At 39.4% G+C, this 27,205-nt stretch overlaps 1 protein-coding gene across 3 annotated transcripts; it reads right to left on the bottom strand.

Annotated features, from left to right (window-relative positions):
- Positions 1-2: 2 nt before the first annotated feature.
- Positions 3-27,205, bottom strand: kdm5bb (lysine (K)-specific demethylase 5Bb). 3 transcript variants are annotated; one of them, XM_053503422.1, is made up of 28 exons: positions 26,903-27,205; positions 21,893-21,970; positions 21,339-21,461; positions 21,060-21,230; positions 19,219-19,275; positions 16,452-16,592; positions 16,201-16,303; positions 14,053-14,168; positions 13,778-13,936; positions 11,747-11,866; positions 11,460-11,618; positions 10,786-10,967; positions 9,739-9,901; positions 9,257-9,376; positions 8,890-9,084; positions 8,420-8,601; positions 8,058-8,182; positions 7,223-7,373; positions 6,980-7,094; positions 6,017-6,387; positions 4,427-4,565; positions 3,760-3,939; positions 3,445-3,603; positions 2,374-2,811; positions 2,177-2,249; positions 1,502-1,698; positions 1,127-1,387; positions 3-1,016 (listed from the first exon to the last, which is right to left on the bottom strand). In XM_053503422.1, the coding sequence occupies exons 1-28, from the start codon at positions 27,053-27,055 to the stop codon at positions 900-902; spliced, it is 4,548 nt and encodes a 1,515-aa protein (XP_053359397.1). In that variant the 5' UTR covers positions 27,056-27,205; the 3' UTR covers positions 3-899. The 3 variants fall into 3 exon arrangements, with proteins under 3 accessions (XP_053359397.1, XP_053359398.1, XP_053359399.1); XM_053503423.1 differs by having other exon boundaries at positions 14,062-14,168; XM_053503424.1 differs by lacking the exon at positions 19,219-19,275.

Genomic DNA, 27,205 nt, shown 5'->3' with positions numbered 1-27,205 from the left:
TATTAGACAAAAGGGTTTTTATTCCACACTATAAACTGGGACACTTTAAACAAGCTTAAACCCGGCTGCCGACTCTATCCTCCCACCCCACAAAAATGGCCTACGTAAGTTGTGTGGCAGTTTCTTTTATACACGTCTCTCTGGCTGCTACATCACTAATCACCAACCCAAACCGTACCATCTATGCTTTACACTTCATGTACAATGAACCATCACCTCTAAAGCAGCAGCACACAGTTCATACACACTCCAAGTCCCCAGATGCTTACTGACATTATTGCTCCGATAAATAAACTAACCTACAAAATGAAAACGGAAATAACAAAGAAATCATATTATCCCGGATGCGTGTGTACATAACAGTGGGTTTTTCAAAAAACAATTTTCATTTCTTCTTCGTTTAACTGTAGATATTTGGTACAAAATTTTGTGTGTTCTGCGTTCTTGTGTTCAGCATGCAGAAGTCCCCGAGAAACAAGAAACCCTTCTGGTATTTTTCACATGCTTTGAACAAAATGACCTCGCTCTCATTGTCGAAAACGCAACGGATCAGAAACCCATGCTTTATGCCCCACACTCTACTATGTAACGCTCTCGTTTAGCATATTTGTATTTTTAGACAACCACACACAGTTCAAATAGAAGGAGAAAAGTTGTAAAAATACAAAAAAATGACCAAATAGCATCATTCAGAACAACAAAACCAAAATCCAAAAAAAGAGGAAATAGCACCGTTGTTACAAAGGTCAGAGGTCAGAGGGTGTTGGGAACAATCAGTTACACAACCAGGAAAAGGATAGTACAAAATGGATAAAAGGGGAGATGAACTGGTAGATCTCCTCCTAGATCTCGGCTCTTCTCCTGCACGCTGTCTGGTTTCTGGCGCTGGCCTGTGTTGGTTAACGTGCGCTGCAGGTGACGCACATATAGTCTTCCTCAGCTGCTATCTTTTCAGAAACGCCTACACAGATCATGTGGAACCACTGGTTACAGCAGTCACACTGCACCCAGAACACCTACAACACACAAAACACACATAGAAACACACAGAAATTAGCTGTTACAAATCCTTCATTTTTCTAAAAGAAAGGAAAATGCATAAACGCACACGCCACTGCATACACACCTCATCTCCTGAAGGCTGAAGGCAGCTCTTGGCTGGGCAGAGGATCATGTCCTCCTCAGAGTCGTCGGACTGGGACAGATCAGACAGGTAAGTGGGTGACACCGACACTGACGTTGATTTCCTGTCTTTCCTCTTCTCCTTTCGCATCCGCTGCTTCTTCCTTTTTGGCATCCCTCTCTCCCTCACATCGAGCTTTAGCCCCATCTCTTCTCTCTCCATCCGCCGCTTTGCTTTCTTTTCCGCTGTGGTCACTATGTCTCTCTTAAGAAGACAAAAAAAAAAAAAAAAAAAAAAAAGGTGTCAGCTTTTTTTTTTGTCAAATATGATATCTAACTTGTATACAAACACACAGCCAGACCCGAGACATGCTCTTACATCTTTGTCTGGTGAAGCAGGTTCCTGAGTGTGGTATGGTGTGTGTTGTGGGCTGTCGGTTGCTGGGTGTGTGTGCTGTGGACTGCAATGAGCTGGGGGGCCGTTTAGCAGCAGCATGTACAGCTGTTGAGTCTCAGGCAGGGACACTTGTAGCAGTAATCCTTCCACGATCAGCTCCTCTAGTTCTGTACTCAGACCTAAAACACAAACACATTTTACATCATGATAATCTTTCTACCTTGCACCTTGAGCATGCACTCAGCATTAAATCTACAAACGACATGAAATAAGTCACAATATAGGATTTATACCGTGGATGAAGTCATAATTTTTTTAAAATAAATTTTAATAGAAAAAAGTTACATCCTACAGCATCACATAAATAATATTAAATTTCCCACATTAAATGCAGCCAGTATATAAAGCAGTGGAAATGGTGCCCCCTGCACGTCAGTGCCTGTTACTGCAGACATTTTTTTTTTTTTTTTGCAACAAGTAATGACTAACAAGTAAGGCAAGTAAATCATCTAACTTTGTAGCATTAATAAACTATGGTAGAAACTATCTCCACTGGTTGACACATTGATCCTTCATATCACTACACCTCCCACTACAATATGACAGTCTTACCCTAGCCTAAATAGGAAAATGGAGACGTTACAGATGTCTACTCACCCTGCAGAGGAATGCAGCGCTGCTCCATGTAAAAGACAGACTGTTCCTGACTGCTCTTGCTCCAGTCCTGACCCTGAAACACAAACACATACATAACAGCCCTACTGGTGAGACATTTTGATCAAGCAAAAAATATTTTTTTCCTCAATGCAATGCAGTGTATCGAAAGACACAAGTACGTGCTGCACCAGACTCACCTTCACACTTCCCAGGTGCTCCTGCGCAGCCATTGGAAGGTTATACGAGGCCATGACCTCGCGCGCTCGCCGCTGCCACTCCACCGTACGTTCGATCAAATAACGCAGCGCGTCTCCCTCCGGTAAACGCACCCGGATCCTCTGCAGAGACGCCATTAGCGGCACGATCCTGTCCAAAGCTGGTTTCGCCGAACGCCGACACAAGGGACACAACCACGGATCGGACTCGCAAGGGTCCCCCTGTCCACGTACGCACACGCTGTGGAAAGCATCACGACATAGCTCGCACTGCCGCATGGCACCCATGGGAGGCTTCTGACATACACACACTTTGAGCGCACTGCAGTCGGCTGATGGGAGGAGTTTAGTCCCGTTAGCCACACGGAGAGACACCAAGGACTCCAGCTCCTTTGAACGAACTTCAGCAAGAGTCGCCATCTGGAAGTGGAACGGACATGCAAAACATTACACGCTGTATACAAATTATTAGAACACGATAAAATTTCCATCCTAGAACATGATCAAAAACAGATTTATTTATATACACTATACATATTTTAACTAGAGTACATTTACGGCATTTGGCAGACACCCTTCATCCAGAGCGTCTGATGTTTTATCTCCTTATACCTCTGAGATGAGGGTTAAAGGCCTTGCTGAAGAGCCCAAAAGTGGGAAGTTGGTGGTGCTGGGGTTTTAAACCTGGGACCTTCTGATCAGGAGTCCGATGTCTTAAGCACTGAGCTACTCCTACCCTGCCCATATTTTAATGAGTTGGTGCAACAATCTACATATTTGCTGCATGGAATATTTTTCACTGGTGTAGTAGATGAGAAAAAATATTTATTCACACTTTAAGATTAACAAAAGCAACATTTTTAGTGCATATTATGGATTTGTCCCCCAGATACACACCCATGTGATTTGAGCTGCATTTTAACTTTAACTGACATGTTTAATGTTATGCAAATATTGTAGAATTTTCATGTAATTTTAATTTGATCAACTCAAGGTGACTTTTACATACAGTATAGTGACCGTGTGTGTGTGTGTGTGTGCGTGTTAACTCACAGCAGAAGCCGAGTCTTTACTCTCAGACAGGGCTTTCTCTACATCATTAAGATTGTCCATTCTCCCCGTTCTCTTTTTCCCACATGACACCACATCCCCCTTTATCTTCTTCATCTTCCTTTTGAAAGCGCTTCCCACCTCGCACCGTGGACACAACACCTGTGGAGAGGAGGACACAGGGAGATTTAATAATAATATTTTTATTAAAGTGCGCCTTCAACATAGGAACGCAACATGTCAGGTCAGTTTTCATAATTAACAGCCAGCTTCAAAACCATCAGCAGTTACAGTAATACATGTGTAAGATTTAGGCACCTCAAGCAAGGTGAGAGAGGAGTTTTTCAGGAGAAAGGTCTTGGCTGCTGATTCCTTCCACGCCTGCACCTCAGAGACGAGCGCCTCCAACCTCTCCAGGGGCTCCAGATGCACGGGGATCGCTCGGGCCCTCAGCACCAAGTCTGACAGCGTGTCTAACACAGGGACACGCCCTCCCAACTAAACATGTCCACATACATAAACATAATTATTACTTTCATGCACGTCTGAATATCAAAAGTAAAACAGACAGAAATGAAATTATTTATTTATTTACAATATCTGATTACTTCAGGCAATTTAACCAGCTAAATTCTTTTTACAGTGGTCTATTTAGATTTTAGTTGGTGTTGCTGCTGTTTTTATTCATATATAGACATCATTTGCAAAATACAGGGTGTCCCAAAAGTCTCCATACATAGTGGAAATTGACATTTTTTCACTCCACTCCACTCACTCCGTTCCAATATTATTGAGACTTAGTTAAATAAAATTGTGTTTGTTAGACTTTTAACGGAAATCAATTTTATGGCTAGATCAGTAAGCTCGGGTCTTCCAGGACATCATGTGGAAACTAACCATCTAATAAGACCAACTATTTGGAGTACAAATTCCACAACTGCAAATCTTGCATTAATGCGGCTTAAAGCATCCCGCGTCTGCTTACCTGCGCAGCCTCGGCTTCCTTTAGCCACTCTGTGGCTTTGTTAATGGAGTCTCGCAGCAACATGCAGTTGGGCAGGTACGTAGGAACGGTCTCAGTCTCTTTCAGAATGGCAGACAGAGATTCGACACTTTCTGCAGGTCTAGGGGAGATAAAGTAGTAAAGATGCAATAAAGTAGACGTACATGGACATCTACATCTGTGGGACATGGACCGAATGCAAACATGAATGTATCTCCCAAAAATGTCCTGAACTTTTAGTAAAATTAATCATCTCAAATGATCCTCGGCAAACAAAAGTCAGCGATCAGGACAAGGCACAAACGCAAATGGACTTGCAAATGTATGGAAGCAAAATAGTCTCATTAATAATTCACGCAAAACACACAATGCACACATGCGTATCCCAATTTACATTCGTGGAACCCAATTCACAGATGTACAACTGTGTACATAATTTTTGAATGTTTAAACTTTACGAGTGCATCATGGACTGTGAATGTGAAAATCGTCTTTCCTGTGAATATCCCTGGATTTGTGTGTGTGTATTTTTGAGACTTTGCTGGCAGCAGCGTGGGTCACTCGTACTCTTTAGCCAATCAGATGCGACCTCACCATTTGACCAAATCACAGCCTTCCAGGATCGCAGCACTTAAGCAGCTCAGCTTTGCACACCTAATTACTGAGTTAATTACAACAGGAAATGAAGTTTTAATTCTTTACAATAAACATAATTCTCCCACAAGACTCAAGGTTTTACTTACTGCATTACTGAATAAATCAACATTAACTAATCTCTTGAATAAATGAATGAATAAATGAAGGAAGTGCATTTTTAGCAACCACTTGTCACCACCTCCTGATATAACTGATACGACCTTTATTTGAAGGTAAAATGTTTGAAAAACTCTATTTTGGTTTGTATTGTAGACATTAGTGTTCATCTCAGAAATACAAACTTTTATCCCAGTGCCTCTGATAATTTAAATTATTGTAAGGAAATCATATTGTAAGAAATAATGGTGACTGAAGAGACAGTTTGTGAAGCTGTTTAATAATACCTATAAATGACAACCGCTCTCTGGCTCAGTGACGGCACCAAAGCGAATGTGAAATCATGCAGCTTTAATCCATTATGTTATACACATTTGAGCTGTTAAGGAAATAAAAGCAAATCTGGTGACATTCAGATAAATCAGAATACCCTGTGACCCATAGAAACATCTATTCTCCAAATTAAAAACTGTGACTGTCTTGATTGACAAACATGTAATGAGGGTGAAGTGTTTATTAAGATGATAAAGTGGTTAGCTGTGTCATTTTCAGCAAAGTTCATTAATGAAGCATTATAAAATAAAGTAATAACTTACACATGCATCCTGTTCTTGGTTTGAGTAGGTAAAATTTCTTTAACCTTAATTAACTCAGATTGCGCAAAAGGTGTGTAAATACATGAGTGCTGAGTTCATGTGTGCATCATGTCTTGTGTGTGAATTATTAATGAGACCATTTGGCTTCCATACAAATGCAACATCTGAGTTCTATCTGTATTTAGTGTGTGAACTAGTTTAAGTGACTCATTGCTGCCCCCACCTGGTTTTGAGCAGCGCCTGCGCTTTCTCCTCCCACTGCTCAGACACAGTAAGCAGTTCCTGAAGGCGTGCCATCGCACGCTCTATCGCAGGGTCGGAAGTTAACCCGACAGCACGGTCAATCAGCTGGCGCATGGCGTCCAGGGTGAGGCCACGCGCGCTACCGCCCAACTCCTCGGCCTGACGCACTGCTGCTAACCAGCGGGCGATCTCCAGACGCTCCCGGAGCCGAGGAACCTCCGGCAGATACACGTCAAACTCTGAGCTCTCATCTAGGAGGGCCTGAATCTCCTCCTCAGAATCTGCATTTACAGCTTCAGACAAAACTTTCTCGCTGTGCGCCTGGAAATCCTCGATACGGTTCAGCAGCTCCTGGAAGAAAGAGGCATGAAGATGAGCGAGAGCAAGAAAATAAATAAGCATTAGGAAAATAAGAAAATAAATAATACAAAAAAAAAAATTATATATTCACTTAAATAGGAAGATTATAAAAGACTATAAATTATAAAGAATTCTAAGGTAAATGATTAATTTATTTAAAAATGAATATAATAGTATAGAAATTGCAATTTTAAACCTAGTTAACATTAACATTAGCTGTTAGTTACACTTTGACATGACCCTTGCGGTTATATTATGCATCTAAGGAGCTACTGTACACTGTGCCATAAAGTATACTTGATAGCGAGGACATGTAACATGCATTTAAATAAAAATTGTTAAGTCCTACGTTTATGGTATACATAACGTGTTTAAAATAATTCAGCTGGACTAAAATATTTGCTTGTAAGAATAGCTACTAAAATCTCTTGCATCACTCATTACGCCCAATGTGCAGTGGCTATTTTTACTCTTTAGTATTCAGAGTCTTCCCTTCATACCAGAAATAGCTGCCCTGAGGAGCTTCGATTGATTGGCTCTTATTGGATTAAGCAACAAAGTAGATATGGTGTGTGTGTGTTACCTTCAGTAATGGTGCTTGCATTAGGCTGCAGGGCAGGTTGTAAAGCTGACGCACAAATGACCTCATTTCCTCTACAGACAACTGGTTCTGGGTCTTCCCACCACCAGCGCGATACCTAATAAGACACAAGTGCACTGCTGACCACACCAACCTCACCATAAAATGCAGAACTGGTTCGTGCCCAAGTTGTTCACAGATTGTGTATGTCTAGTACGTGTCCAGAGAGTGTGTGTGCATGAGTACCTGGTCTGTCTCTTGCCATTGAGAAGTTGCTGTGCCACTGATGAACATCTTTCTGCATCCTGACTGACGACTCTGAGGTGACGTAACAGATCGTTATCTGGAAAACCGTTCACGTCGGACTCCTCGAGCAGAGAATGGAACACAGACAGGTCTGGAACAGAGCACGGAGAGTGTGGGTGATACAGACCGACTCTAGGTGTAACATACCACTACACTGTATATCCATGCACTGGTTATTGGTAACTCTCAGGAACAACAGTGAGGAATATTAACTAGCCCATTTTCACCAACGAGGTCAGAGGTGGATTTACTGAAAGGTAGGGGTGGCCTAGGCCTAGCGTGGCATGCACATGGAAATTTAAATCAAAAGCACAACAGTGGTGACATTTGCGTGATCAGTTTTCTATTGCAAATTTGCACGTCTTATTTTCCATGTCAGCGTGTGGATCAGATTTATAAGCAAGTCAGGCTACTGCATGGGAAGGTCTCTCGCTCAGAACAGAAGAAAAGGAAGTGAAACCTGAGTGCGAGGTTAATAGGGGAAAATTGCTATGTTCAAACCCAGAGCAAACTTTTCCAAAATATCTGAAAATGATTTCTAGAAAATATAAAGTATTAATGGCTATGATCATAATTAAATGCCTTGAAGAGAACTAAACAGAATTGTGCTGTGCATATGAACTCTGAAGGAGTTTGATTTTGCTTTTAAGCCAGAGATCCACTGCTGTTATTTTTTCATGGTACATTAGTAAACACTTGCATCATGTGATAGTGCCTCCAAAACAAGCACCAACATTGCTGGTGAGAAAGCTCATTTCACATTAGCAAAACTCACTGCGCTTTTTGTCCAGTTTCGCCTCAAGGACCTCAGTTACTTGTGACGACCACTCGTCATACTTCTCTGCCCTTTGCTTCACAGCATTCATCATGGGGTAGAGGTCATCCAGCGTGAAGCGGTACCTGCAATGAAACAAAAAAAAGTATTAAAAAGACGACTTACGCACACATTATATAAATAATCACATCACATACACACACATATATATATACATATACACACCCCATCTCCACGGTTACTAACAAAACATCTGCAACCCTGTGACCTTCATGTATGCATTATAATTATATAATATCATATAATTATAATAACATATAGAATAATACTATTACTGAGTAGTGAAAGGCTGGAGCACTCACCTGAATGTGTATTTGGAGGTAGGGCATGAGCAGAGGTCGTAAGCGTGGTGTAGACACACCTGCTCATTTGGCCGACATGGACAGGTGAGAGCAGACAGGTAGCAGGTGGTGCGACACTTGACACACTGTCTCTCATCATCCTGCAGCAAATCATATTCAAACAACTCGCACTGCACCACTCCCTAGGGAAAGAGTAAAGAAAAGAGGGAGAGGCTCAGGCGTATGAAAGACAAAGCTAAATAATGGACACGTTAAGTCAGTCTCAAGGTGATCTTTTTGTCTTTTAGAACAAAATATTTACTGATTATGAAATGTAGGCTTATTATCAAGCAGGCTGTTACTGCTGCAACGTAAAATAAAACATTTAACACGAATTATTAGTGTCTTATAGAATATTATTAGACCCAAATGCAAAGAATTTGACTTTTCTAAACCGCTCCAATCCTGTGTTTTGCGTTGCTTGCTCTCACCAGTTTGCGGATTTGCTCTCGGAGCTCCCTCTCTTCGCTGATCATTACCACCATATCTTTGAGCACAGCTGAAGCCAGAACCACATTCAGTTTATCAGCTTTGGCAGCCATGTTACAGACCATCTCATCGTGTGAGAACACACAGTAACGATGCAGCAAGCGGTAATGATCCACACACTGGCGGCCCAAAGGCATCTACAGAAAACAGAAGGGAGGCGATTATCTAACCACTATCACCACATGACTTAATTACTCATAAACTTAACCAACGTGATGTTACATACAGATCATACTGTCATACTTTTAAGGTGACAAAAGATTAGAGCAGATATATTCCTGTATCACATAAAAATGTATATATTTTTACCCAGTCCACTGTGCAGAAGTTCACAGCCTCGGCGAAGTTGAAGCCCTGATTGAAACCGCTGTGATAGGATCTGGGGAATGTGATGACGAACTCTCCCGCACATTGATTGGTCCTGTAAATCTAAAAACAAAATGGAGGATTAAACCAGTAATTCAATATTATAAAGACAGAACATGTGCAAAACTAATTGAGCCAGAGAGAGAAGGGATCTGTGTGTGTAAGATGGTTTTGGTCTAAGTGTCAAGCCCTAGTGTGTATGCATGAAAGAGAGAGAGGATGTGGCATTATTGATGTACATGTGTTAGTGTTTGTGTGTGTACAAGTGTGAAAAAAAAAGAGAAAAAGTAGATGCGGTCTGTAACAGAGCTAGATGCAGTGATGTTAAACCTTATGTGTCTGTGATGTGTGATGTGCAGTGTTAGATCGTGTTAGAGCTTGTGAGTGAGACACACACACACACACAGTGTGCACGGGTGACTCACTGGTACTCCGTGGGCCATGAGCGTGTTCGGGTTCATAATGGTAACGAGCTGGTGTAAAAGATCTGGCTGAGATTCGAACAGCTCGGGTGCCAGCTTCTTCATTACTTCCTCCAGCTGCTCAGCAGCACATCCAGGAGCTCCATACCATGTCTTAGGCTCTCCCCTATACAGAAAAGCAGCGACTACTTTAAAACATACTCAGTCACTCACTTCCCTTACAGACAGATTGAACGGATATCACCAGAGCACGTGAAGAATATATTTCACAATAATCTTCATCACATGGAGGCCTTAAAACTCACATTTATACAGTTAGTTCTAAGGGATACTTTATTGGCAAACCCTCTTTAAGTCGGAAAGATATTCTGCAGTCTAAAACGGCTTGGCACTTCTAAAATGAAATGTTGAAATGTTTCAAGCCACACCTAAAAAGTCATTTAAATCAGATTAAAAACTGACTTAAGAACAAGTAGTTCTTGATTTCAGAAATTTGCAACATATAACAACTAGTAGTTTTTAGGAGCGTAACAATAGGAAAAATAAAAGGAAATAGTGTGTAACAAATATAATAAAGCAATAAATTTGCATACAGGATTTGCATACAGCCCTGATACTGAAAATATTCTCCCTCAAGTTCTGAACCAAGTTGATCACAGATGGATCGAAACATCCTAAACGAATTCAGCGACACCGTCATATACCGACAAAAGCGGTAAGAAACAGAACTTATGCAAAAATCTTCGGAACAAATTACTCAGCATTGTTAGACATAACCCAGAGCAAAGTTATCCTTGTTGATGGATAACTTTCTCTTGTCCTGCATGACTGAGTTATATTATAAAACAAAAACGACTCCCTCTGCTTTGCAATGTTTAAGTCTTACAAAGGTCCGGGCACAAGCCAAAAGACCTGGCCCTATGAAATGTTCGATAAGTGACAGAGATGACCATTACTTAATGTTTTCATGAGGGCTTGATGGTTAAACAATAATTCTGGCTGACTAAGGGGCTTTGATAACATGATAAAACATGATAAATTGGTATTTACCAATGCAGGTAGTTAATGGAGTAGCTCCAGTGGTCTTCGATATGCCAGCAGAAAGAGGAGAAGCACATGCCCACATACAGCCAGGGCAGGGTCATGCCACATATATCCGCTGTGATATGGGTCAGCACGGACGGATCCATCATCGCCATGTTATTAAGGTTCCACCCACACCTCAAATACTTCTACAACACACAAAGAGAACAAATTTCTTTACATTTTAGGATGCATCCAGATCATTAGAAAAGGCATTACACCTGTAAATGGCAATCAAGTGTTTATTGATTCACTTTTATTAACTTGAATGTAAAAATATTTATCATCATCAAAGGGGTGTATAATTTTTTTATATTCTAACTATGAATGAAAAATCCTTAACAAAGTCATATATTTAACAGATGTTAATGTTACACAATGTTAATGTGCATACACTGACATTTCACCTGATTGGTGCTGCCTGCATGATAAGCAAGTCCTATTTTTATGTACTGCATATTACTGCATGTATATTTTAAACTGAACTAACCAGTGTGTAGACACCACTTACTTTTTTCATTAGTCTAGAACATTGAGTTAGTCGTGTTTGTGCTCTCGACATGCTAAAAAATACATTTCCCAGAAATTTTATCCATTACTTGGTGAATGATTGTGGTGATTGTACAGGTCTTTTAGTTTACCTCATCTTGTGGTGCAACCTTGAACTTTCCACCCTTAACTGGAAAGCCGCTGCCAAACTCCTTCGAAGCGATGTCGGCTCCGTACTCCACCGTCACATCCTCTGTAATAGTGGCCACTAACCGCCAGAACTCTTTCTCTACCAGCTCAGTGGGCACCATCTATACATACAAACAGACAGAAATACAAAAGAGCAGAACCTAAACGTGATTAAAAATGCACAAAAACAAGTTATTAACGTCAAGGTCTAATGCAACTGACCACACATGCTGGGGATTTTTGAGCTTACATGAACAGGCATGTTGAAGTAGTCAGACTTAAAGGAGTCAGCCATTTCTCCAAATGATTTGAGGTTGTATTCTCTGCGTGCCTGCTCAAAGCCAAATGCCTGCTGTGGCTTACTGCATTCCTGTATGGAAACATGTTGCAAACAGTGAATCAGATTGTTACAAATTTACTTCAGTTCTTTTACTTTCTGCAGATGTATCTGAATGTAACATGTAATCTGACAAGTTCTTTCTCCACCCCATGCACTGTACAAGGATTCATATGTAGTGTATATGGTTCTGTACTATAATGAATCTACACTGTCCAGCCAAACAGAAATGTCACCATTTCAGAAGAGTCAAATTATTGGGCTGCTTCAAGCAAAGAAAACAACTAAGGAGATTTGAAATTGCTGAAACTAGGTTAAGAACCCTTCATTACATGATCAAACCCGGGAGGATAGTGCTAAACCATCCACTTTGTGGAAGAAATGTGGTCGGAAAAATATCACAAACATTGGTGAACCTGCAAAACATTAAATATAAACTTACAGGATAGAGACTTAAAAACTGTGTGGCCATAAGAAAACCACTTGCTAGTGAGACTAAGTTTTTTTTTTTTAAAAAAAAAAGGCTTAAATTTGTTATGGAGAATAAAGGTTAAACTTTGGAACAATGGAAAAAGATCATGTGGACTGATGAGTCCAGATTGACCCTATTTCCAAACGAGGGCCACTAAATAAAATTATGGGGTGTTCCAAAAAAAGAGGGGAGAAAAAAAAAAAAAAAAGAAAAAAAGAGTAAGAAAAAGTTGCACATGCTCTTAAATGAATTGACCTGCATTTATCTTTAATTACCGCACACATTTACTGTGGCATTGTTTCAACGACATTATGCATCACCACAAGGTTTTTGCGTACAGAATTGCATTCATTTTTGGCTTAGGTCTTGTGTTAATAACGATCTGTAAAGTTTTCTTGAGGACATCCCAAAGACTGTCAATGGGGTTAAAGTTATGAAAAATGAAAAAAGTGACTTGTCATGCTCCTAGCAACATTCTTTGACAATTTGAGCTCTGGAATATGGAACTGTGCCATCAGGAGTTGGTGGTACAAAAAAACAAACAAAAACAAAAAAACTGTGATCACCTGGCTATTCAGTATATTCAGGTCATCAGCTGACTTCATTTTATTGCCACATAACATCGCTAATCCTTGACCTGACCAACTGAAGCAACCCCAGATCATAACACTGCCTGCAGAGGCTTGTGCAGTAGGCACTATACATGATGGGTGCATTGCTTCATGCACTTTCCTTCTTACCCTCACGCGCCCATCGCTTTGAAATAGAGTCAACCTGGACTCATCAGGCCACATAACCATTTTCCATTGCTCCAAAGTCTCATCTGTATTCAAAATCAAAGCCTTTCTTCTGGTTAGCCTCTAACAAGTGGTTTTCTTTTAGTCATGCAGCTGTTTAGACCTTGCAAGCATTGTGCATGTGAAAAATGCTCTTCTTTTCATTATAAAACATAGCTATTTATTTGCACTGTTGATTACTGATCATGGTAATTCATGCTTTTATTCATATCCTTTCCAACATACATTTTTCCCATTAAAAGGACTGTTGCCAGTTAAAACATATTAAACACAGCTGTAATTATCCACTTAAAGGCTCTCAAGTATTTGTTTATGTAAATTCTATCAGCGAATTTTTTTTTTTTTAACCTCAGAAGTGGCTTGTGTTCTTGAGTCGGCTTTGTTAGTTTTATAAGGTACCATTGAACAAGTTGTTATATAGAACTAATTGAACTGGGCACTGATATGTATTAAATTATGCTAGAAAAAATATTCCCAATATTAATTAACATTGTATCATAATACGCAAAATAAAAGTCTTTTCCTTCTAATATATTGAAAATCAAAAGTAATTAAACATCAGTAACCTGACTCTGTAATGATACAATACTATGATGTTAGGTGTAAACAGGCATTGTCTTGGTTTAGTGAGTGAAATATAAAGGGTGTGGTAGACCAGACCCTGTTTCCCCACACCTGCGCCAGACACTTGGGGCACCTCCAGTCACCCTTGGGGACATCATGAAGCGGTGGGATCAGGCAGAAAGTGTGGTAGCTGTCATCACAGCCGTCGCATAGCAACAGCCTATCCTCATCACTACCGCTGCCACATATCAAACACACATACAGGTCCACCTAGAGTAAGGAACACGAGAAAACAAAAAGGTAGTAAGAATTTAACATGCAGAAAATTTTCCAAAGTACATGATGAAGAGAGAAGAATCAAAAAGAGTCAGCAGGAGGAGACTCACTACACTGACAGGTGGTAGTGGGGAGGTCTTCTTATTGCGTGGCTTGATTTTCTCTGGCTCAGGTTGCAGTTCTCTCTCCACAGGCTCTTGTTTAATCTGAATGGGTATTTCCTTTTCTGTTGACAAAACATGAAAGCGCTTAATCAGTTGAGCTTGTCTTTAAAATCAGAAAGACTGAAAGACCAAAGCGACATTTATCTCAGGTAATGAGACACAGATGGATGTGGACGATGAAGAATTAAATACAAACTTGTTTAATCTGTTAACTTATTTCAACTTCTACACAGGTAAGGCTATGCATGTAGAGGGAGACTTTCACTGCAAGAGGAATAAGAAGTTAAGACTCACAGTTAAGTCATCAGACTTACATTACGCTACAGGCTATACATTTATTTCTTCTTAAGATTGTCAGCTTTAAAATTTACTTTGTGAAAATGAGCAAAACCTCTACTACATAGATTTACTACATAGATTTAGGTTATTTTTTAATGAAATTTGCAGAACAATTTTTGCTAAATACGAAAAAGGTCTTTTTTTCTTTTCTTTGGAATAACTGATTGTCCAAAAAGTAAAAAAAAATAAAATTGTGGTAAAGTAATTGCCACATTTAAAGAATACTATAATTATAATCAAAGCACTTTGCATCTTTGGGGTAAAGATGTTTCCTGATGTTGCTTTTAGTGTCTGGAAACTTTATTGCTGTCTGTGACAATTTCCTGTTTCACTTGGGTATGAATATGAGGTAACACACAGGGAACATCTTTTAGTCATCTATCACCTTTAAGCCAAAGAGAAATCTCAACTTAAACTGGGCAGTTAGAAAAAAATTACTTGATAAATAAATAAATATTTAGGTGAAACAACCAGTAAGCACCATAAGGATCATTGTAAAAGGTTTAAAAAGGCATAGAACTGTTTATAAAAAAATGTTTAAAAAAAAAAGATTGCCAGGAAGGTGACTCATATGCATATTGCCCCCACGCACAATGCGGAGAACTCGAAAAGAGGCAAAGAAAAGCATAAAGATCACAGTTTCAGAACTTCGAAGTGTAGCTGAATCTTTGGGTTTCAATATTTTAAAATCAACAAAAGTTCCATGAAAGAAGCCCTTTCTGAGACCAAGAACTTTGCTGAGCAATATCGGAGTTTCAACTGAAACTGTGTGTTGTGGGCGGATGAGTCAAAAACAATCCTTTTGGTCAGACACATTATTGTCATTTTCGGCAAAAATGAGACTGCATATAAAGAACAGGGCGATGGTGGCACTCTGGTGCTTTAGAGCTGTTCTGCTGCCAAAACCATCATTTCTTGTTGAGATTAGTGACATAATGCATCACTTAATAAGAGAATAATTTAGCTGAAAACCTGGTTGCCTTTGCCAAAAGGCTAAAATTGGCTCGTGGCTGGGTCTTCCAACAAAATAACTAGAAGCACATGTCAAAAATCAACAAAGAAATGGTTGCAATGACACAAAATCAAGGTTTTACAAATGGCACTCTGAGTCACTAGACTTGAACTTGAAAATCTGTTGTCCCAAGACTCTCGAGAAATGTTTTGCATGGGAGAGTGGTCCAAGATCCCTACAGAAAGAGTGCTGCATTTCTCACCAAAGACGATTTTACAAAATAATGACATTTTAAAAGGCCAATTTATTCCCGGTTTTTTTATAAAAACTTATGTAACTGCAAGCAAACTTTGTTTTGTTCCATGACTCTGTTAGCCTATATAGACACAAGGCTTACTCATTTGTTTAGGCCCAAAATATCACTCATTGCATGATGTTTATTTAAATACATTAATTTTAAATCATTTTCACGAAAGGTGCCAGTAATTCTGGAGTTGTCTGTATGTGCAAAAAAAAAAAAAAAAACATATTTTAGTCTAAGAGAATGAGATTTCCAAAAAATCTATTCCATCATTCTCAATAAAGTCCTCTATTTACCCACCTACCTTCCAATACACCCATCCTACTACTGTTCACATTTCTCATGACTTGATTTATATGTTTTTAACTTTCTCATGATGCACTTTCAGCTGTACTTTAGGTATAACGTGTGTCATAAAAACATTTTTTTATATTTACAAGGATCAAGACCATGATAATGACTTGTGATGATAATCTGGTATATCACACAACCAGAAGCTCACCTGGTTCAGGTTTTGCTACAAAAGAGCCCATCCGTCTCCTAAGGTTAGGCCTGTTCTCACGCACCTCTCCACCTGCACACCCCTCTGACTTTTCACTGCCAGTCTAGAAAGGAGAAGAGACAGGAAAGAAGATTGTTGACGCTAACTCGTAAATGCAAGTAATTATAGAGGAAGAACACCATTGTGCAAATGGTAAACATGTCCTGAAATAAAGCTTGATGCATGTGTGTGTATTAATGTGCTTGATCTACCTCAGCTTTCATCCGCTTGGCTCTCCTGGCAGGCGTGCACACGCTACTGGGTTGCACCTGCAGCTTCTGCCTCTGCACCAGATCGTGAGGTTTATATTCTTTATCGTCGCCATTTTCCGGGAGGGAGGGCTTCTGAACGAACTGCGGATGAAATATTAAAAGTTACTTCCTCTTCCACTTCCAGCACCTGCAAAGGAGGTCTGCTGACAGTCCCATAAATTCCACTCATAGAAACAACTGTAGTACTTCTAGGCACTGAACCATTTTTATGCACTACGAGCAGTTCACTACAGAAAAATGTTACTTAAACACATCGGTGTGCAAGTTACATACACACTAAGATGTACCAAAGAAGATTGATTTGCAATTATTCCTGATCTCATACAATACATTAACTGGTAAAAACTTATTAGCCTATTAGGATTAGCACATTTATTTAGGAATAGCGTTAGAGAGCAGTGATGAGACAACAGCATGCAGAAATAGACAAGGCAAAAAGAACTGAGCTTATAATTCATTCATTTTGTTAACAAGTTTAGAAGAAGCATTCATTCATTCATTTATTCATTCAGTCTCATTATCCTGCTCGGAGCTGTGAAACCTACCCCAGGAACACTGGGAGAAATGTGCAGGACATTTTGAGCTGTAAGTTAACACATCTGAAGGAAACCAGAAACTAGGGGAAAGCCACATGGACATGGGGAGAACATGATAATCTCTTTACAAAGGCATGAACTTAGAACCTTGGAGCTAGAAAATGTCTTACGCTACTGATTATATGACTCTGACACTCATTTCTCTTAAGCCTTATCCACATGTAAACAAGCATTTTTTTTGTCTTCTGGCCTTTCATCAACAGGCAAACTCGGTTTAAGCTCACCGAAAATGAACAGTTTGGAAAACTCCTTCCGGGATGAAGATACTTGGAAACTCCTATTCAGTGTTGACGTGTGAACAGAAAGAAAATGTGTTTTTGGTTGGTAAGACGAGCACCACATGTGCTGTATCTCCTGTGTTTAATGTCAGAGTGTGATTTATGTTTTTTCATGCATGCGATTGGCCAAAATGGTTCTATGTGGAAATATATGAAACAACTACCAAAATTACTATATGACCGCCTATTAAACCATGGTCTCTAAACGGTTGATGGCAAGTAGTGACATACTAAACCTGTTCGTAACCTCATTAACCACCAACATCTCTTAGTTGTAACGCACAGAGTGGCTATGTGAAGGAATCTCTTGTCAGGCTCAGCTTCAAAGTAAGAGGTAGCAGAACAGTAAAAGTGCCAGTCTTTATAGTAGCTCTTATTGCATGCACATTCTGTATCTGTGTCTCATAATCTAGCCCAGACAAATTAGCCTGAATCCAAATGAGCCGGGTAGGAGTGTCTCTAGCTGTTATCAGATTATCCGTTGGAGTATGGGGAAGGGAGGAAACTGGGCGGGGTGGGGTGGGGGTGGTATGGAGTCTGAGCCTCTGCTGTGCTTAACCCAAAAGGGATCTCGATCACAAAGGGGGGGAGAAAAAAGGGTAACAGCTGGCAATTTTAAGAGTATTCCCTACTGTAACTAACAAAGCTCTAAGGGCAGGGAAAAAACTGAAAGGAGGAAGAGCGGTGCAGTACATGATGAGGTGGAAAATAAAAATAAAAAACAGATATAGTGTGGTGAAGACGGAGGGGTCAGTTTGGCAAATTCTGATCAATATAAACATTCTATTTGTGCTTGGATGTGTATTCCAATGTATAGATTTAATTTTGTAATGTTTAAATCTTTTTTTTTTTTTTTCATTTTTGATCTCAACGAACAATAGAAATGGCCTTGAATAAAAGCAATTAGAAACAAATTGTTTTACAACCTGAATTATTGGCTTAGGCATTTTATAAATTACTTCAAATATACACCTGTTAGTGCAAGTGGGACGATAATATAAGAATATTAGAAGATATATCATAAAATCTAGGCCAACAACAATAGCACTATTCTCTCTTTTCTCCACAAAAATGCACTTGTTTGCCCTACACAGGGAAAAAAACCCTAATAGAGAACAAATAAGAAGCATCCACAGATGCGCACCCTGCCAAATTCCTGACCGATCCAAAAACACTCATATTCAATTATTTTGGTATGTTTGTAAAAGCAGTGCAACGTGAAACCAACCAAACCAAACAGAAAAAGACTAGGAAAGAAAGAAATCTGTTCCTGTTACAAACAAACTAAGAGTAAAAACAGCCTAAACCAACAAATCCTAAGGTTTTACTTCTCCATCCATCACTTCCTACTGAAATGTGCCATTTGGCATCACAGTATGTGGCAGTTTGTGGTGAATGGATTGCATGGGGTGGTAAGATCGGGGGAAAAAATATGGGGCAAAAGCAGGTCAAGAGAGGTCAATTACATAAAGATCAGCCCACCTCCAGGTCATAATTAAGCAAAGCAGACCAGACACCAAAACATGCAAAACCATAATTTAAACAAAACAGCAAAAGGTGATTTTAAGCGAAGACAAAAGAAGACATTGATATTTGTTAATTATATTGTTAAAAGATTTTATAAGCAGTTTAGGAATACAAGAACTGAATTAATCTGTAGGTCCTAGTTTGTATTGCAGGATTTTAATATATATATTTTTTCATTCAGTGTAAAAGACTAGGTCTCAACTCCCCCAGTTAGATATTTTACAGACGCAAAACAGTGATATTTATATCCCCCTACATGAGCCAACGTTAGAATGGCTCGTTTCCGAATCAAAAAACCAGACATACCTTCTCCTGCTTAGGACCTGCCCCAAAACTCATCAGTTTGGCTGCTAGCTCTGGAGACTGAATGAGAAAAAGGGCCAAGAGTTATACAACAATTTTGGTGACCTCACACTCAGAGGTCACAAACATCCAATTAGAGCTTTCTCATTGTGGAGACAACATAGGGGGAGATCTCTTAATAAAACATTACTCAAATGACACTTCAATTCCAGAACAAAAGATTACAATAGATTCTCAGAGAGAATGTTCTTCATGCACTGAAATACAGCGCAAATCACCTTAAAATACCTTATTACCCAGTCGGCAGTAAAATTATTTACTGATCAACTTTTAAAATTATTACCTGGGACAGCAACACTATAAGCTCCGGATGTATTTTCATGGTAGTTACCTAGCTGCTTCAGTGAAGCCCACAACCTCGGAGATGGTGTGTGAATGTAACAACACTACATTTTCACTTTCAAATCCAACTAATAATGAAACTGATGCAAATAAAGGTTTAGCTTTTCTGATTTCAGCAAAACCATTGAACTTACATTGAACCAAAGAAATGTTATTTTGTTGTGCTCCGTCCTTGTGTTGGGTTATTTCATGATTTTGTATTGCCAGTCCTGTGGCATCCTTGTGGACATTTCTAATGGCATCGCTGAAGGTCTAGTAAATGCTTATGTTCTTGCCAGGTGGCATTGGATGTAAAAAGACTGATTGACCTTATCCTTTACTTTACTATAAAGATTGCAGCTTTGCAAAATCCAAAAAAATGTAGAATAGGTTGGAAAAGTGTGAGAAAATATGTATGAATTATAATTATTATTTTGTCCCTAATTTGCAAGCCGGGGACGACGGTTGCAAGGAAAAAACTCCTCGAGATGACAAATGGAAGAATTCTTGAGACGAACCAGACTCGACAGAGAACGTTCCTCATTTGGGTGATATCAGATATCAGGAACTGGTTTGCAGTCTGGTTCGCATAATGTGTGTAAGTAGGCTGGAGGTCCAGTATAACATGAACGCGTTTAATTTAAGATGAAGTCCACTTTTGTTGTTCGAGACTCAGCTGTTTATTGGTGCGTATAGCAGCAATACATCAAGAAGGCAGAAAACCAAACTTTTTAGGTTCTGATTAAATCAAATCCACACCAAAGTAGAGATACACACCTAAAACGCTGCACCAAAAGTTACCCTTTAAATATTTAACGGTTGGTATAATGATATAACCTACAAATGCTTGCTTTATACCTACTGTATGCCTGTGATGTTATGAAATTAATGACTGCTTAATAATTATATTTCTGTGCTTGTGACTAAAAGGATTTGGGTTCAAATTCTTCCCTTGGCCCATTACCTACCAGCTCTATGTTTAGATTGTTTTACACCTCAGCTGTAAGTCGTTCTGAATAAACACATCTGCCATATGAATAAACCTGGGTGCATATAAATATATGATGCAATCTAATTAAAAACATCTGCTATTCATTTACCCAAGCCACTGCTTTCCATCCTTCTCAAATCCTAAATAATCCACCTCTGGAAGAGTTTATACTCAAGTCATTTGAAAGCACCATAGTATGTGAAAACTGTTGGGTTATTATATCCTGGCTTGGTTAAAACATAAATATTCACATTCTTGTTTTATATAGAGCTGAGCTAATGGAAAATAGGCAGGGTGTGTTGTATGCCATGGATGATATACGGCAGCTCAGATAAGTGAAAAGCCTAGATGTCAGGCCTCCTAAATTTACTTTAATTCTAGATCACTGGATCGTCTTAGTGAATCTGTAAATAATTTTATTCCAAGTTATGCTAAATGGTTGGAATTCCAAACTAATAAGGTGTATACGCACCAGCAGGTTGGCCCCAGACTGGAAGAGGTTGTAGGGGTAGAGGATTCTTTCGTAGTGAGCACGCAAGTGTGAACCTATGGCCTTGCCAGGGGCAAAGCCCATTGTCATGGCTATCTTCGTCCATCTGCGCTCCTTACATACAGTATCAAAACCGCCCTCATCTGAAACAAGCTAAGCATTGACAGAAAAAAAAGACAAGGATAGCACATCAAGGACTTGGACTGCTGATTTCAATCGTTTTTTAAAATCATCTTTTGACTGTTGGTTTAGTCACCTTACCTTGTTCAGGTGGTATAGATCTAATATCTTTCGCTCTACGTGTGGAATTTTTAGAGTGCATCCCTGAAGCTCCCAGAACTTAGCAATCTGGTCCAGAAAATTGAGTTTGACCCTCGTCTGTGCCTGGGAGACAGAAAACAGAGGGAGGTGGGGGGGACAGAACAGGACAAGGGCAAGAGAGAGAGAGAGAGAGAGAGAGAGAGAGAGAGAGAGAGATGTCAAAGAGAAATAACATGAATCATTTAGAAAAAAAAGCAGAATGATAATGATTAACTCATTTCTTTTTTTAGTTGAACGGTGCTTTCTTTGACATGGAAGAGTGGGAAAGGTTCGAAAAGACCCCAATTCTGCTGACTGAGGCTCTCTAGTTGAAAGTGGAATGCTCACTTTGATTCCTTGAAACATCTTTGCTGAAAAGATCAAGCCCGACAAAACGCGCTCACTCTCACGCGCTCACTCTCACGCGCTCACTCTCACGCGCTCACTCTCACGCGCTCACTCTCACGCGCTCACTCTCACGCGCCACTACAAATGGGAAAAAAGTGTGAACTAACCTCCAACTCGTTGAGTCTCTGGATCCGAGGAATGAAACGAAGTCTGTCGACATCACATGCAAATGGAGGCTGCCAGTCCTGAGCACACACAAACAGAAACGTAAGTGAATTTAACTAAACAAACACAAGTCAAATGCAGCAACCGTGGTCCTAAGCCAAAGCTTTTTGACATCGAAACCACCATATGGTATTTTAGTGCAAAACACTGCAAAGATGTCACACTCTTTGAACACAGATGTGCCAAAAACAGCCATAATTAACCAAGGAACTGGTTCTAAGAGCTATTTTCCTCCACTGCAGATCCATTACAATGCTTATATTTACATACCCACTATGGCAACACTAACTTTACATGTAATTCTGTTGCAAAAGTATAATAATGGTGCTACACAGGGATTATTATTTCAGTCTGATAGTACCATCAGCAATATTTCATATTTTAACAAGCAACCAAGTCTCTTTATGAACTGAGCTTTATTCAATCATCGGCCATTATAACAGATCACAGCAGGCCTTCCACGTGCCTAAAGGACAGAAACAAGAAAGGAAGAGACATGCTTCAAGTTTACCAGTGCAAAAGGCGTTTTTTTTTATGCCGTTTTTTGTGTGTGCCAAAAACGAAGGTGGGCCATTTGATTAGAAAACAGCAGTAATCCATTACCTAGAGTATATTGATATAAATAACTATAATTACAAAATTATTACTAATAGTATAACTACAAAAGTATTATTAAATACATTATCCATTCCAGGGCCTTAATGCACAACCAGTAGTCTTATGTTCAAAAATTGTTAAAGTCAACACACAATTAGATCCTATTATTCAGGTATTAGACGATTTTCAGCCTGTTCACAAGGTTAACAGCATTTACACATGTTTCACCAAGAAGATTGCTATTTTAGGCTTTCAAACACGCCTCTCAATGTTAAGCATGGATTAACCAATGCCAGGGCTGCAGCTAATTCACTGTACTTTATTACACCTTGCTCATCTACGGTTACAATTTCTCTCTTTTTATTTTATTATTTTTTTCTAAGATTTGGAAATGGGGTCCATTCTCCACAGCATCTCTTCAGGTTCTTTCTCTCATACGGTCTTAACACGGCATAAAGGCCTAACATTCCTGCATTAGTCTGCATTTGAAAAGACACATTGATATGCAGCATGTGGGGAGGGTTCACTTGTGAGCACACCAAACAAATGGTCCTTTAGGGTTGGGGACTGCTATAAATGACAGCAAGAGATGAATCTAATAAGGAAATTATGTTAACTGTAATTGACTAATGTGATAAGCACAAATTATATATATATATATATATATATATATATATATATATATATATTTATTAAGCACCTCGTGTTTTTCGTAGTGAGAACTGAAATGCAGCTATGAGGAAACACCCAGAGAGATTGATTCTTGTTATTCGAACAACGCTCCAAAAATAAAAACTGGAATAACTGGAAGAACACCACATGGACTCTTTTCATTTCATCAACTGCTGAGTGACAGCACTTTCTTCCTATAAAATCTTTCTGTTGATTACTGGCCCCACCTAGAGACATATAATTTGGCTATAAATAAACAAAAGGCATACTAAATATACAAGTGCTCGGGAAAATAGCACTTGTAAATTGCACCACTAGAATCATATATGTTGCCTTCACCCTTGGCTTGCTCATCAGGGACAATCTTATTATAATCTAGACACATTTTTCTCACACATACACACGTCCATAAATTTTCTTTTCATTTTTGTCAAGCTGCTTTAACACAATGACCATTGTTAAAAGCGCTATATAAATAAAATTGAATTGAATAGAATATACTCAGGTCCTGTGAAACATGAACTACTAGTATAGATGAATGATTCAGTTGCGTTTTAGCGACTGAACAAGAGCAAGTAACACCTTTTGTTTGTGTGTTGTCCTACAGGCTACATTTCTTACCCGCTAAAACCAAGTCCTCTGAGACACAACATACAATTTTACATTTCCGCTTTTGTAACCACGTAGGTGAGCAATCTACTAAGCCACTTCCTCTGCCAAAGTATAAACTAGATCATCAGCACAGAAAAAAAAGGGGGGGGGGGGGGACATACAATGCTGAGTGTCAGCTTTACACGCCTACAGTTACTGGTCTAAATGAAAGCACTCTCCTCGCTTGCGATTTCGTTATAGCTAGCACAACATAAAGCCATACAGAGTCTTTTTATCACATGGACTCTAAAGGAGTACGGAAGACATATTCCACCGTGCTTCCAAAAAACAAGCCACACAGCAACAATAGCCAGCTTAATACTCTTATAGGGACAAATTTAGACAAAACACACACACAACATCCCGAGGACGTAAACAATATAAAATAAACAATTTTAAAGCTAATTTTTTTGTTGCGTTTGACTTCAAAACAAATACAACGGAATCCAACCAATTTACGAAAGGGAAAATATCCATGTGTAACAATGATCATTGGTACAGCACAACCATATTATATTATTCTTATTAGGTGGGTATGAAAAATGTCTTTTTGTCCTACTGTCATTACGCTCATTGCCTACGTGATCTTATAAAATATATGGCAGTATTATTTTTAACAGTGATTCATATGGGTGTTGTCACACACACATACAGTACATGTACATATAGATGTAATAACCAGTGTTAACCATCATTTTGGACAGCTAATTACATAAAAAAAAAACTCCAATAGCATAATTTAGAGGAATTAATACAAAAAATAAGACTAAAACAAGACCAATTGCCATAACGTGAATGCAAAGTATCTGTCTCGTATATGAAAATGAAGGGGGGACAATGAATACGTCTTTTCATAAAATCAACAGCAAACTTACTGGTACACTTTTAACCAAACAAAGGGAGTGAGTAAGGTATGGAGAGAGAGGGGAAAAAAAACCCACGCACACACACTAAAATAACCTTCATTTTATTCGTATTTGGTTCAAAACAGTTGTGGTACAGACCCACAAAATGGCCAGATGGTAGTACACTCACTCAAACACACACACACACACCACAAAGGCAACATGGAGGACGGCTAAAGTGAACACGGCAACCATAAATTCACCTAGAAAAAAAAAGCACACTCTGGCTTCGTGTCGTTGAACTGTGTCACTATGGTGAAGACGTGTAAATCAAACGTTTGTATATACAAGGTGCCCGCCATTTTGTGTTATATGTGTTACGTGTGTCTGCGCGTGCAAGTTATGATATAAACCGTATAGCATCGAGCGGTGGACTTCCTCAGTGTAAAGGCTGAATGAGGGAAGAGGGAAAAAAAATCCTCACGTCTACGACCCTGGTGTATTTTTGTATAATTGGGAATTTATGTAATAATGGAGTCAGTTGGTAATGATAATGCGCCGTGTGCGTTTAGGAAGGGTTTCACATCCGATGTGTGCCTTAAATTCGCCCCCACACAAACAACCCCTATCAAGCGTGATTAATAAAAATTGTCACATTTCGTCGTCTCGCGTTTTCACTTTTCCTGTGGCGTGAGACACGTCACGTAGCTCCTATATTGTGTAATCCGATCTACCGAGTATTATTTTATACACTCACTCAAACACACCCTCCCTCACACACAAACACACTCGTCCTAAAACCATTAACTGGAATGTATGTGAAATTCGTGCTAAAAACATGAAATATTGGCAAAGTGGAAAGTGTTTGGCGTACACTATTTCTCTACAAAGTCAAAGTTATCTCACATTATATATATATATATATATATATATATATATATATATATATAATCAACCTTCAGCAATACATGCGTAACCTGGTTGGGTTGCTCGCTGCCATTTTACATCGCAACAAATTGTACTATTATGTACTAAAACGAACTAAACAAAATTTGTAATTGGAGCTGAACTCCAACAAAACAAGTTTTTTGATGCTTCATTCATCTTTAGCCCTGATCGGCGTCTAAATAATTGATAAAAGTATCATCCTTGAGGCCAAATTCAATGTCACAGTGATGCGGTAATGCAGCTCGCCATGTGGCCCCTTTCAATAAGGGAGTGTGTGTGTGTTCATTTATATGTAAACAGATTAAACAATAAGTTAGCAACTGGGGAAAAAGCGAATCAAAAGTGCCACTTTTCATCAAAACAGTGCAAAAGAGTTCTTTATTTACAATACACCGGGTTTCCTAGGGCTAAAACAATTGTAATAATATATATATATATTTTTTTTTATATCTAATTGTACAGCAGGTTTGCATCTTAAACTCTAAGGGTAATTCCCCTTCCAGTACCTCAAACTGAGCACTAGCAATCAAAATTTAAACGACTAAGAAAAGATCTCTGAAAAATTTAGGACATTTGGACAACTTTGTAGTTTATCCGTTATCTACATGAACTCCTTCCCCCGGTGGCTCCTGCACTACTACAGCCGTTCATTTCATCCCTGCTTATCTCAGTCCCATTCTAGAGCCAAACAATATAACGCAACAAACATTACCCTCACCTGACGCCTCACAGGTATATTACCTTAAAAATAATAACATCACTGACACTCAAATATGTCGGAAAAATTACCGTTCCTAACAGTTTAATTAGGTTGGCTAAGGTTACCTTTATGAGGACAGCTAGCATAGCCAGGGTAGTTATCTCCTCTAAGCCCTAACTAGCAGGCAAACAATCTAGCTAGCCAGTCACATCATCCTATTTTCATCCTAGTTATTCTCGCATGCAACTTAACTACTTTTGGCTACTTCACTACAGAAATTATTTCAGCTTGTGCACCGGTTTGGTTAGTGATGTATTTGTGCTGAATAAATTCGGAACTAGCCAAGACAACCGGATCCGTACAGCTCGAGCACACAAAGCAATACAGCTGGTTTAGCTAGTGCTGTCACTGCGCCGCCATGTTGAAAATTTTCCCTTTAAATTGAGCACCCGAGCTTGCTAACTGCTACCGGAGCCGAGGATTAAATACCGAAACCGCGGTTACGGAGCAGCTCGGTGCATCAAACATTGGACACTCACCGGCGGCGGTCGAATTTTACAGATGCCCGTCTTTTCCGCGATCGGACGAATCTTATTGATAAACGCGAACGGATCGGCGAATTCCTCCCAGCTGGGCTCGAAGACCGGACACTCCGGAGGCGGCTTAAACTCGTCCGGCCGAGGTTGGCTCATGGTCCAGATTCAGAGGAACACGGCTCGCTCGGTCAGGACAGAGAGTTGTTAGGATCGGACACTGCGATCGATGTCGCTCTGATACTCCCGTGCCTGATTCCTACTTACACTCCGAACAATCAGTATCAACACAGGATGGCTGGCTCAGTC

The sequence above is a fragment of the Clarias gariepinus genome, chromosome 9 (assembly GCF_024256425.1).
Source record: "Clarias gariepinus isolate MV-2021 ecotype Netherlands chromosome 9, CGAR_prim_01v2, whole genome shotgun sequence".
Taxonomy (NCBI): Eukaryota; Metazoa; Chordata; class Actinopteri; order Siluriformes; family Clariidae; genus Clarias; species Clarias gariepinus.
This window is presented reverse-complemented; position numbering and strand designations above follow the sequence as displayed.